The sequence below is a fragment of the Staurois parvus genome, unplaced genomic scaffold (genome assembly GCF_062004578.1).
Source record: "Staurois parvus isolate SC_StPar_1 unplaced genomic scaffold, SC_StPar_1.0 ptg000042l, whole genome shotgun sequence".
In the NCBI taxonomy this organism is placed as follows: domain Eukaryota; kingdom Metazoa; phylum Chordata; class Amphibia; order Anura; family Ranidae; genus Staurois; species Staurois parvus.
Window position 1 is genome coordinate 267743 of NW_028317838.1, and position 14035 is coordinate 281777.

A 14035-nucleotide genomic window follows, 5' to 3' on the forward strand; every position below is an offset into this window, starting at 1 on the left:
CTTCTGCTGCAGTCACATAGGTGATCAGAAACAGAAGTTGTCCTCCCCCTCCCTCCCTGTAGTCTTCTGGGACACATGACAGGTCCTAGAAAACTACAGGACCATTCACAAAGCACAGAGATACTCGCTCATGAAGCCGCAAGCTGTCACAGCTGGGTGCCCACACTGAAGATGCTGGCGCTGAGAACACAGGGCGGCCGGTAAAACAGGCTGCGGGGAGGACACCACGAGATCGAGGGACAGGTAAGTGCCCATCTTTTAAAAGTCAGCAGCTACTGTTTTTGCAGCTGCTGACTTTTATTTATTTTTTTTTTTTCTCACTGGAACTCCACTTTAATGTATGAAGATATTGTTTGTACTGTACAAATTACAACCTGTACGTTACCTCTAAGGGTTGTACCCCTTCTGACTTACTGTTGGTGAGTCCTGCAATCACATTGTTATCAGCTCCTTGTAAAACTATTATCTCTTTCCAATAAAATCTATGAACAAGAGAAGATATGGACCCACACAATTCCTCTATATACTCCACAATTCTCCCATGTGGACACCTCGTAAGTGGTTCTCCAGTATAGACTCCCAGTTTGGAGAACTCATTTAGAAGAAGCCATCAGCTAGAAACACACTCACTACTCTACAGTATGGTGAAGACCAAGGAGGCCTAGCAATACCAAATGCTAGACTTTATTTTATAGCTGCCCAACTTCAACATCTTACCAGGTGGGACTTAGTAGACACATTAGATCCCATCCATCGGTTGCTACTTCCATCAGATACAGATTTCACATCACTCTCACACTTGTTAATGGGCTTCAGATGGCACCAGTGGCAAAGGCATGATCTCTCATATATTTATTCCACTCTTTTGACTCTTGCTGAAGACTTATAGAAAGAAATGGGAAACAGACAAAGAAACAGAGAAAATAAGAGAGTGGTGGGAGGTGATTTTGATCTCGATACCTCTCATTTCTCTGTCCTCTTCACAGAAACTCAGTCATTTCTTTTGCATAGAGCTTTCAGGACCCCAGCTCAATTGTTCAGCTAGGACAGGAGGGATTTCCCCTTATGACCCCAATTGTAGTGGTGATATCGGGATTTTGATACACGTTTTGGAAATGTCCAAAATTATTCAAAAAGTGGAATGATATGACCAGTATTATAATGTTGGTATTCAATATTCCTCGGGTGTGCCTCTTGGTCTCAATAGAGGAGGAATTATTTACACCTCCTCCTATTACAAGTCATATAGCAATAGTGAGGCTGCTTGACCATAAAAATTATCCCGATCTTGGCTATCATCTCAAACTCCCAGCAGACAACAGTGGATTGAGCAGGTGATCTCCACATTAACATGTGAAAAACGAACTTACCAACATTGTAATTCCCCCAGGAGATGTATGTCTCTCCGGCAGAACTGGCTGGATACTCCTTGCTCACTCCTAGTTAGTTCTTCATAGGCTTTTAAAATCTTAGCTCTTTTAGCCCCATAGAAGGAGAACGAGCCAGTTGTATCCTACTGAATGGTGACTACATTGGAGACCCATACTTGGGGTATGATCCTGTAGACACAGGCCTCATTGATCGGTGTCAGCTATCTATGTATGTACTGGGGGGAGTTACTTGCTGTGTACAGCTGAATTGTTCTAGGCTGTTTCTTCTTTTCTCTGTTCATTTGTTTATAAAAGGTAAAAGTGACACCATAGACAAAGCAAGTTATTGTTCTGTATGATCTGTAACAGTGCCACAACTGCCTATACATGAGAATGTATGACTCCATTGTCTGGGCTGAATGTTGGAAATACTGTGTGCACTTAAACTTTCTTAATAAAATCTATTTGATTAAAAAAAATACTGTAGGTAATGCTGTACATATTCTTTCTATTCATAAGATATATATATATATATATATATATTAAAAATAGAAAGAAACTTTATGTAGTCCTTTTATATAGAATTCTAACTTTTTTTTTGTACAGGTGGATTGATGAACCAAGTTTTCGGTCATGTTGGTCTTCATGAATACAGCTGAGTCACATGGAAAACAAGACATATGGATGTCTTAATTGACTGAAAGTCTTTACTGCAGTTCACTGGAGGATTCACACGGGATACAAGTCATATCTGTGTTCTAAAAGTCATGGTTTGGATCCTCTTCCACATTGATCCAGCAGGAGAAAAGTAATTTCAGTGTTCTGGAAGTGATAACGGCTTTACAATAAAGTCCAACCCAAGTATACATAAGAGGAGTCATTTCAAACTACTTGTTTGGAGATTTTACAATGGAGAGAAAATATATCACACACCAGAAGGTTCACAATGGAGAGAAGTCATATCCTTGTTCTGAATGTGACAAAACCTTTACATGCAAGAAAGACCTTATAGTACACCATAGAGTTCATACTGGAGAGAAGCCATATCAGTGTTCTGCATGTGATAAAGCTTTTACACAGAAGGCAAATCTTAAAACACACCAGATGATTCACAATGGAGAGAGGCCATATCAGTGTTCTGAATGTGATAAAGCTTTTACTGTGCAGTCACATCTTATCACACATCAGAAGATTCACACTGGAGAGAAGCCATATCAGTGTTCTGAATGTGATAAAGCTTTTACAGAGAAGTCACATCTTATCAGACACCAGATTGTTCACACTGGAGAAAAACCATATCAGTGTTCTGAATGTGATAAAGCTTTTACACAGAAGTCAAGTCTTATCAAACACCAGAGGATTCACACTGGAGAGAAGCCATATCAGTGTTCTGAGTGTGGCAAAACTTTTAAAACCAAGAGGGAGCTTATAATACACCAGAGGATTCACACTGGAGAGAAGCCATATCAGTGTTCGGAATGTGATAAAGCTTTTGCAAAGAAGTCACATCTTATCAGACACCAGAGAATTCACACTGAGGAGAAGCCATATCAGTGTTCTGAATGTGATAAAGCTTTTGCAAGGAAGTCAGATCTTATCACTCACCAGATGATTCACACTGGAGAGAAGCCATATCAGTGTTCCGAATGTGGCAAAACTTTTACAACCAAGAGGGAGCTTATAATGCACCAGATGATTCATTCTGGAGAGAAACCATGTCAGTGTTCTGAATATGATAACGCTTTTGCAAAGAAGTCACATCTTATCACACACCAGAGGATTCACACTGGAGAGAAGCCATATCAGTGTTCTGGATGTGATAAAGCTTTTGCAAGGAAGTCACATCTTATCAGACACCAGATGATTCACACTGGAGAGAAACCATATCAGTGTTCTGAATGTGGCAAAGCTTTTACACATAAGTCAAATCTTATCAGACACCAGAGGATTCACACTGGAGAGAAGCCATTTTAATGCTCTCAATGTGACAAAACTTTTACAGTTAGTGTTGGTCTAATTATCACCGGAGGATTCACAAATCTCAGCATAGATTATTTTCTGGAAGAAAAGAGATATTAAAGAAGTTTCAGGTGTCACAATTCAGTTTTACATCCCCAATATCATCCCACAAGCTGGAAAAGAGAAAATGTTACTTTAAAAGAAACAAACTAAAATCTGTGAGCAAACTAGAATGTAATGATTGGATGAACTGAGTTTAGTGCTTATGTCCATCAATCACACAACTAGAAAGGAATTGAATATTTTATATTTTGACAATTGTTTTAAGATAAGCATCAATAACTGAACAGCTTCCCTCATGATTCTCATCTTTATCTTTTTTATGGAGCTTTGAATGAACATGCAATGCATTTTCATGATTCACCAACTGAGTTGTGTTTCCAAGCATTTTCTTCATTTCTGGATCCTGAGGTAAAACATGCCCAACACTGCCTCAGTACCAGAGACTAGGATGGGTTCTATTGTCATCTTACCAAGTCTCTGAAGCCTCAGTGGGAGAGTCCATTCCAGGTTCTTCTGACTATTGATGCATGATCAGCCAGGCTTGAGGTATCCAGCTAAGCTCACCTTCTCCAATCCTCCTGTCACGGATTTACCCACACGCCTTGCCCATAGCGACTAGCTAACCGAGGCGCGCAAGTGCGGCCGTGACTTGGGGTAAGAGGGAATAAGGGGGACTTAACTTTGAATATATAAAACAGTATGAGGGAGCATGTTCTGCCGCGATCCGAGATGGCCGCTTAAGCTAGGAGCTCCCACCGGCCAGAGACATCCTGCTTCCTTGCATGGAGGATCGGGTGAGCACAGGGCAGACAAACATGGGTAAAGCGGACCGGAACACCTCTGGAGCCTGGTCCTGCTCCCCACGGGTCCCTAATCAGCAGTCAGCACGGCATATACAGGAGCTATTCCACTCCCAGCAGAGGGACAGACCACAGTTATCCCCCTCTCCCCCTCTGCAGCCATTCCACGGAGCACAGCATCAGACTCTGTCCCACAGCATGATCTCTCTGAATCTCATGCCTTATCGCTGAGAGATCTACATGATGTGGCAGCTGACATTAAAATAACATTCACTACTGCCCTTACTGACCTACGTGATGACCTCCACTCCCTGGGCACCAGATTAGAAGGGGTGGAACTCTCTGCCAAACAAAACGCAGACGCAATAGTGGAACTACAGCAGATGATCGCCTCCCTCGCTTCAAGCATCCGTGAATTCTATAGACATATTGAGGATTTAGACAATCGTGGACGCAGGCATAACATCAGAATCCGTGGTGTACCAGAATCTGTAGAACCAAACGAAATTTCAAGAACAGTCATGGCGTTCTTTAATGACCTGCTGGGCCCGCCTGCCTGTGACGCCTATTGACATGGATCATGCACATAGATAACTCCAACCCAGGGGCAGAGATACCGACCCTCCCCCAAGAGACATAGTATGTTGTCCAGTTTTCCATTTAAAGATATCCACAGATGCGCCAGAGAAAGAAGACGCCTTTTGTATCGGGGGTCAGAAATACATCTGATCTCTCCACTCTGACCCTACAACAAAGAAGAGAACTCCGCCCCCTAATGGACTCACTCCGATCCCACAACATACCCTACAGGTGGCGATTCCCCTTCTGCCTTTCCGCACGGGCGCACTGCTAATCTGCGGTTCCCAGAGGAATTGCTCAATTTCTGTGCTGCTCTGGAAATACCATTACTGGACCTTCCTGACTGGTACAGGAATATGCAGATCCCTTCTGCCGCAGAAACTGGAACCGGAAACCAGTGCAATGAAGTGGCAAGGCCACCTTTCTTGTCGACGCCGCTCTGCTCCCTCGACCCCTCCAAGACCTCACAAAAGGGGCTCTACTACCACATCCAGCCCAATGGCTTTTCCTGCACACAGAAGGTCTCGCTGTGATGCTTAGGAGTTCTGCACCTCCTCTCGCTCCTGCCCCTCTCATCCACAACACATTACCAACTTACTACCAGCTTCTGAACATCACACCTCACCTCCGAAGTTTATCGGGAAAACTCCTGTTCCTCTGATACTACTCTTAGGGGCCTCAGAATCCCCACCCTGAAAGCCCTCCCAAACCTGCTCCAGCTTGTACTTCCTGACACTCCGGCATACAGTCATCTGTACACCTTTTTGGAGGCTCCCTGGATCTCACTCTGCAACCCCCTGCCTTCCAATTCCTCGCCCATCCGCCACGATCCGTCTCACTTTGCCTCTCTTCTCTGCAAGCCTCCCTGTGGCACTGCCACTACTACCTTAGACTGCAACCACCTGACTTCCATCTGAGTCTCCATTTCCTCTAAGCTCCTTCCACGAGGCCCTTGTCAAGTCTACTTGGATTGGGACTCATGGATTTTTCCTTTGTGTTATTGCATTGTTGTTTTATACCTGTGAGCGAGTATCACCTCCATAGGCTCCCTGGATGGTAATCCCCTTTAAGAGTTTGGTAATCCCTTTACTACTTTTGCATCTCCATCCATCCCATGCTCACGTATAGTGCTAGGCCTATAATCTTCCTAAGCAGGCCCTTTGACACTGGCCGCTCCCTTCCATCCCTCTCCCCCTGCAGGTGCGTGCTTAGGCACTCTCTCCAGACCTATTTGAGGTGCTGCTCGACTCCCTTGATGCCTTCTGAGCCTATGCTGATACATTTCCTGGTTTTCTTGCCTTTGTTTCCTCCCCTTCATGTAATGTGTAGTGCCTTGTATGCTGGCGGCCTAATTGGTCATTTTTCACATTCTGGTCGCCCTAAGTTATCGTTATTGTTATGTATCTAACCTCCAATGCCTTAGGTAGATGGTGGTACTGCTTGCCCTCCTCCTGGGGGGGGGGGGGGGGCGGGGAGTGCCACCTGTAGCTCTACCTCAGAGCGTTTGATACCTGGTCTGCTATTTTGGTTTTCCTAGTTCACGTTTTAGCCTACAGTACACTCACCCTCGCGTATGTGATATCTACCTGCCCTAAACCGCTGTGTGTGATACCCAAACATCTATCCCTCTCACTGCTGTTATTCCTTATACATTTAGTTCCAAATCTTTCTTAAGACATCACAACTTACCCATTCTGTCGGGGAACGGCTGCTACACCACCTTATCTAACTTTGCATATAAGTTCTATACCGTCAGGTCCATAAATATTGGGACATCGACAAAATTCTAACATTTTTGGCTCTTTACACCACCACAATGGATTTGAAATTAAACAAACAAGATGTGCTTTAACTGCAGACTGTCAGCTTTAATTTGAGGGTATTTACACCCAAATCAGGTAAACGGTGTAGGAATTACAACAGTTTGCATATGTGCTTCCCACTTGTTAAGGGACCAAAAGTAATGGGACAATTGGCTTCTCAGCTGTTCCATGGCCAGGTGTGTGTTTTTCCCTCATTATCCCAATTACAATGAGCAGATAAAAGGTCCAGAATTAATTTCAAGTGTGCTATTTCAATTTGGAATCTGTTGCTGTCAACTCTCAAGATGAGATCCAAAGAGCTGTCACTATCAGTGAAGCAAGCCATCATTAGGCTGAAAAAACAAAACAAACCCGTCAGAGAGGTAGCAAAAATATTAGGCGTGGCCAAAACAACTGTTTGGAACATTCTTAAAAAGAAGGAACGCACCGGTGAGCTCAGCAACACCAAAAGACCCGGAAGATCACGGAAAACAACTGTGGTGGATGACCGAAGATTTCTTTCCCTGGTGAAGAAAACACCCTTCACAACAGTTGGCCAGATCAAGAACACTCTCTGGGAGGTAGGTGTATGTGTGTCAAAGTCACCAATCAAGAGAAGACTTCACCAGAGCGAATACAGAGGGTTCACCACAAGATGGAAACAATTGGTGAGCCTCAAAAACAGGAAGGCCAGATTAGAGTTTGCCAAACGACATGTAAAAAAGCCTTCACAGTTCTGGAACAACATCCTATGGACAGATGAGACCGACATCAACTTGTACCAGAGTGATGGGAAGAGAAGAGTATGGAGAAGGAACTGCTCATGGTCCTAAGCATACCACCTCATCAGTGAAGCATGGTGGTGGTAGTGTCATGGCGTGGGCATGTATGGCTGCCAATAGAACTGTTTCTCTTGTATTTATTGATGATGTGACTGCTGACAGAAGCAGCCGGATGAATTGTGAAGTGTTTCGGGAATATTATCTGCTCATATTCAGCCAAATGCTTCACAACTCATTGGACGCTTCACAGTGCAGATGGACAATGACCCAAAGCAGACTGCAAAAGCAACCAAAGAGTGTTTTAAGGGAAAGAAGTGGAATGTTATGCAATGGCCAAGTCAATCACCTGACCTGAATCCGATTAAGCATTTCACTTGCTGAAGACAAAACTGAAGGGAAAATGCCCCAAGAACAAGCAGGAACTGAAGACAGTTGCAGTAGAGGCCTGGCAGAGCATCACCAGGGATGAAACCCAGTGTCTGGTGATGTCTATGCGCTCCAGACTTCAGGCTGTAATTGACTGCAAAGGATTTGCAACCAAGTATTAAAAAGTGAAAGTTTGATTTATGATTATTATTCTGTCCCATTACTTTTGGTCCCTTAACAAGTGGGAGGCACATATGCAAACTGTTGTAATTCCTACACTGTTCACCTGATTTGGATGTAAATACCCTCAAATTAAAGCTGACAGTCTGCAGTTAAAGCACATCTTGTTCGTTTCATTTCAAATCCATTATGGTGGAGTATAGAGCCAAATATGTTAGAATTGTGTCGATGTCCCAATATTTATGGACTTGACTGCCCTGCCCTCTCCCTTCCTCTACAGTCCCCACATCTTATTTTTCTCAGGATCCACCAGGCGGCAGGCTCCCCCATTTTGGTTCTACACTCACCTCGTTTCCCACACAGTGGGCTCAGTGAGCTCTTACTGACTTCAGCCGGCTACTTCCTTTTTCTCCTCCTTCTCCTTCCCTCCTCACTTTCTCTCCCTCTACCCCTTTTTTTTCTTGTCCCCTCTCTCACCCTTCTCTCCCATTGACAAGTGGACTAGCTGGTCTATTCCTCCCGCCGGTTAATACTTCCTTTTAATGACAACTTTCTTTTTCCTTTCTCTCTCTCTCCTCCTTCCCCCCCCTTCTTGTTTTTTTTTTCTTTTTCTCCCCTTCCCTCCCTTCCTTCTCCAATCCTTCCCCACTTCCCTTACTCCCAGTGTCCACCAGGCTTATTATTCACGACACTTTGGACATGACCTCCTCCAACTCTCCATCAGGACAGTTGTCTGGAAAAGTACCTATATTTATACAAAGAGCGGATGTCCTCTTTCTTTAAGAGACACATTTTTGTCAAGATTCCATCCCCAAGCTCTTTAACTCGTGCTTCCCAACTGTTTATCATGCCGCTAACCCTTTGGCTAAATTGAAGGGCGTGGCCATTCTGATAGCAAGACACCTCCCCTTGACAATTTCAGATTCACTCCCGGACCCCGAAGGCAGATACTTGTTTCTAAAAGGCACTTTTGCTAATCGGCCCATCACGCTTGCAAATCTCTACGCTACCAATACCAAGCAGGTATTCTTTGTCCGCTCGATCACTGCCTCCCTTTCCTCCTTCCAGACAGGCATGCTGATTCTGGGGGGAGATCTGAATGTCCCCTTATGCCCATTATTGGACTCCTCCTCAGGTAGCTCCTTTTTACTATACAAAGCTGTTAGGTGGATTTGCACTCACCTACAGGACCTACAACTCCATGATTCCTGGCGACTGCTTAACCCTAATGTCAAAGACTACACATTCTTTTCTCCACGGCACAACAAATATTCCAGAATAGAATACATTTTCTTATTGCAAGTAGATCTCTCACTCCTCCACGTCACCTCCATAGAACCGATGGTTCTCTCGGACCACCACCATGACCACGACATTGCGTTTCCCCAAAAAACACTCCCGCTCTAAGTTCTGGTGACTGGACACTTCCCTTCTATCCGACATAGCAACTGAAACTGAGATCTGTTCCAAATTAACTATTTCTCAACAAACCAAACTCCAGAAACCTCCTCTCTAACGCAATGGTAGGCACATAAATGTGTCATCCGCAAAGTCCTCATAGCCATAGCCATGAAATGTAAACGAGACAGACAAGAGCGTCTACAACTTCTTACAGATAGAATCCAATACTCAAGCCGTGTTGACACTGACTGAACTCACGCCTGCTCGTTCTCAGCTCCTGACAGAAGTGGGCAAGGCAGCCAAAGGTAGATATATTTTGTCACAAAAGCTATTCTATGAATTTGCGAATAAAAGTGGGAGTTTTCTAGCTAGAGCCCTTCAAAAAAAAAAGTTGAGCATGACAGTCCACAAAATCAGGGGTCTGGATGGTGCTGTTGCCTCATCAAACATCTACATTGCTTCTCATTTCAAGCAGTTTTAAAACGCCGTTACACCCAGGGCCCCTCTGATATCTGACTTTCTTCATCTTTATAGTCCCACCGCACTTCCTGAGGATACGGCACAAACCTTAGAACAAAACATTATGTCTGATGAGCTTCAGCGAGCTGTCAAACAACTGAAACCTGGTAAGAGCCTGGATACTGATGGTTTCTCTGCAGCTTACCACAAATAATTTCTTGACATCCTGAGCGACCCTTTCCTCTCTGCCTTAAATACCTTCTTCTCATCCCCCCCACCACAACATCGCCTCTTAGAAGTGCACATCACAGTCATACCCAAAGGGGATAAAGATGCAACTTTGGTATCCAATTATAGGCCCATATCCCTCTTGAACGTAGATTTCAAAATATTTGCAAAAATTCTTGCCAATCGTCTCCTTCCCTTACTCCCCTCCTTGATCAACTTAGATCAAGTGGGTTTCATCCCTGGCAGAGAAGCAAGAGATAATACCACCAAGGCCCTTCACCTCCTCTACTGGCTTCACACATCTAATACCCCTGGGTTCCTCCTCTTTTTGGATGTGGAGACGGCCTTTGACAGAGTGGCATGGGACTATCTGAAGGCGTCCCTGCAGGCGATCGGTCTGAAAGAACAAATGCTTAACTTCATTATGGCCCTCTATTCTGGCCCCATGGCACAGGTTCGAGTGAATGGCCACCTATTGAACCCCTTCCCCCTTGGGAATGGGATGCGTCCCCTCTCCCTGCTCCTCTTTGTACTATCATTAGAACCACCGTTACACAAAATCCATTTGAATCCTGACATCAAAGGCATTACTGCAACAGCTCAAGAATACAAAATTGCTGCTTATGCAGACGACATCCTACTGTTTTTAGCGGATCCTCAAACCTCCTTGCCCAATCTGCTGAAAGACTTGTCATTCTTTCAATATCTTTTGAATCTCAAAATTAATTATTTTAAGTCCTATGCCCTTAGCATCACTCTCTCCTCTGACATGGTATTGTTTTGCCAATCCCGGTTCCCGTTCCATTGGGAAAAGGAGGCCCTCACTTATCTAGGTATCCAGCTCACTCGTTACCTAAATGACCTATATGCCAAAAACTTTGTCACAGCTCTCAGATCAATTCAGGACGACTTTACGAAGTGGCACCATCCTTGCTTCTCATGGTCCGGGAGGGCTGCCATACTCAAAATGAACGTATTCCCTCGCCTCCTCTATCTTTTTCAAACCCTACCTATTCAACTACCACATGCCTTTTTTTACCTCGTGTAGAAGAATGTGCTCATTGTTTCTTTGGAATCACAAGCGTCCATGCATTTTGTATTCACAATTGGTTCTCCCTAGATCTAAGGGAGGGATCAGACTCCCTGACCTACAACGTTACTATTGGGCTTGCCATCTTTCTAGAGTTATTGATTGGCACGTTCATTCGACCACCAAAGCTTGGGTGAATTTAGAGAACTCATTTTCCCCCTTCCCTATAGCATCGATCCCTTGGCTTCTTGCAAAGCACACACCTCAGGCCCTCCTCACACACCCATTGTTGGGATCTACTCTGAAATTCTTCCCTTTGACCTGCAAGTTGGCCTCCATTTCGGATGCTCCTAACCCCTTAACCTCTCTCAGCTTAAATCCCGACTTCCATCCAGGAATGCATAAGACCTTTCTATCCCAACATTGGCCACGTAGCCAGATGAAGGCTGAACACTTTTTCTAAAAGGGCCGATTGAAACCTTACTCTTCATTGGTGGACAGCATGAGAGATCGTACATTCCCCTTCTGGGCTTACCTCCAAATCAGGCACTTTTTGCAAACACATGAACACCGTCATAAATGGACCCGTTCTCTTACCCCCTTTGAATCTATTTGCTCTAAAACCGAACCCCAGAGGCATCTGATTTCATTAGTCTACCTCCTCCTAGTTGGAGGTGGGAATTATGACACACACACCCCCCCCCCCTGCAGAGCTTAGAGCAGGGACCTGGAAACAGATTTCTCCTCTTTGGACTCGGATCAAATATTTACATACAAATATTTACATATCAACGCAAGAAAACGGCTACAAACTGGCCTCCCGTTGGTACCGTACCCCTTCTAGAATCCATTACTACAATCCCTCTCTGCCTAACAAGTGTTGGAGATTTGGGGCACCAGATGGGTCTTTCCACCATATCTGGTGGTCATGCCCAAGTATCCAATCCTGCTGGCAGGAGGTTCATCAGATAACTTTGACAGTATCTACATTACCTCTCGATTTCTCTCCAGTCCAATTCCTCCTCCACTATTCCTCCCTCCCCAGACACCTTTATTTTAAATAACTTGCTATGCAATTGTTGTATTTGTAATTGTTTGTTTTCCTAACCATCTCTCTATGTATGGCTTTTGCCCATTGTGATATATTGCATTTTCTCTTTTTTCTATCACACTGTATTACTATGTACTTAGTGTATATTTTATATGCCTTGTAATTTGCTAATAAACATTATGTAAAAAAAAAATAAAACAGAATATAAGACCGGCCATGATACACTTTCACAGCCTGCACTACCTCTTGGCCACCACCGGAGGGAGACTCCACTCCAATCCGGATAGCTAAATACACACAAAGGCAGACACAAATCTTATACACAATCTGGTGCACTAATTAGAGTTGAGGAGCAGCTTAGCAATCACACACCCTTCTAGGATCCCTTCAGCTATCCTACAGAACCCCAGTGTTAATCACTCTTCCACTGTCCACACACCGACACACCACAAACGGTAGCTGGCCACCAGCCAACAGTTTATCCACAGAACGGTCTGTTGGGACACCACACACACACATCACTGTGTGGCAGATCTGTTACCTTTTACAATCTGCACGCAATCTGCCAACATGCAGTGCAATTGCATACAGATTGGCAATGAGCTTGACCGAGCATATAAAAACACTAAAATACAATACAATCTAATCGTCCCCTACACTCCACCAAAACCTCCCTACTCAAAATCACCAATGACCTGCTAACCGCCAAAGCTAATGGCCCCTACTCAGTCCTCTTACTCCTTGATCTCTCCGTGGCCTTCAACACAGTTGACCACCCCCTCCTCCTCGATTAACTACACTCCCTTGGCATCAGAGACTCCGCTCTCTCCTGGCTCTCCTCCTATCTCTCTCAACGCTCCTTCAGCGTTACCTATAACGCTACCACCTCCCCCTCTCTGTTGGGGTCCCCCAAGGCTCTGACCTCGGGCCCCTTCTCTTCTCCATCTACACCTCCTCCCTTGGCAAACTGATACACTCCCACGGCTTCAACTATCACCTCTACGCCGATGACACACAAATTTACCTCTCCACCCCTCGCCTCACCCCTTCATTCTCCGCCCGTATCACTCACCTACTGAATGACATATCAGACTGGATGTCGCTCCATTTCCTAAACCTTTCCAAAAACCGAGCTAATTTTCCCCCCAGCCTGTGACCTCCCCCCCACCCTCTCTATCACAACCCACAACACCACCATCAGTCCCACCCCGCAAGCCAAAGTCCTAGGTGTCACTCTAGACTCAAACCTGTCCTTCTAACCCCATGTCCAATCGCTAGCAAGCTCATGCAGGCTCCACCTCCGTAACATCTCCAAAATACATCCATTCCTAACCCCAGACACTATTAAATAACTCGTTCACTCCCTTATTATCTCACGCCTGGACTACTGCAACTCCCAACTCACCGGCCTCCCTCATCACAGACTATCCCTGCTTCAGTCAATCCTGAACTCAGCGGCCAGACTCATCCACCTTACCAACTGCTCTGTATCTGCCACCCCCCTCTGTCATTCCCTCCACTATCTCCCGATTGCCCAAGGCATCAAATTCAAACTACTCACACTGACATACAAAGCCATTCATAACGCTGCCCCAAACTACCTCACCGACCTGATACCCAAATACCCTACCCGTAATCTTTGCTCCTCACAAGACCTCCTACTTTCTAGCTCCCTGATCTCCACCTCCCACGCCCGACTGCAGGACTTCCCCCATCCTCTGGAACTCACTACCCCAATCCATCAGACTGCCACCTACAATCCTCACCTTTAGGCGCACCCTGAAAACTCATCTCTTCAGGGAAGCCTACCCCACCCTCACCTAACAGCCGATCTCCTCCACTCCTCCTACCACTCCATCCCCCACAGCCACTTCCTTCTGTACCACTATCCCCTCCCTCCTAGATTGTAAGCTCGAAAGAGCAAGGCCCTCATGTATTGTTTTGTTACTGTACTGTCCCCCACTA

General features: G+C 45.0%; 2 protein-coding genes across 2 annotated transcripts in view; one reads left to right on the forward strand and one right to left on the reverse strand.

Annotated features, from left to right (window-relative positions):
* LOC149470473 (endogenous murine leukemia virus Env polyprotein from Emv-2 locus-like) overlaps positions 1 to 14035 on the reverse strand; it is a 147590-nt gene that overhangs the window by 22808 nt on the left and 110747 nt on the right. The gene's annotated exons all lie outside the window — the stretch shown is intronic.
* LOC149470474 (uncharacterized) lies at positions 2097 to 6554 on the forward strand. Its single transcript, XM_089663334.1, has one exon. The coding sequence runs from the start codon at positions 2280 to 2282 to the stop codon at positions 3342 to 3344; it is 1065 nt and encodes a 354-aa protein (XP_089519460.1). The 5' UTR covers positions 2097 to 2279; the 3' UTR covers positions 3345 to 6554.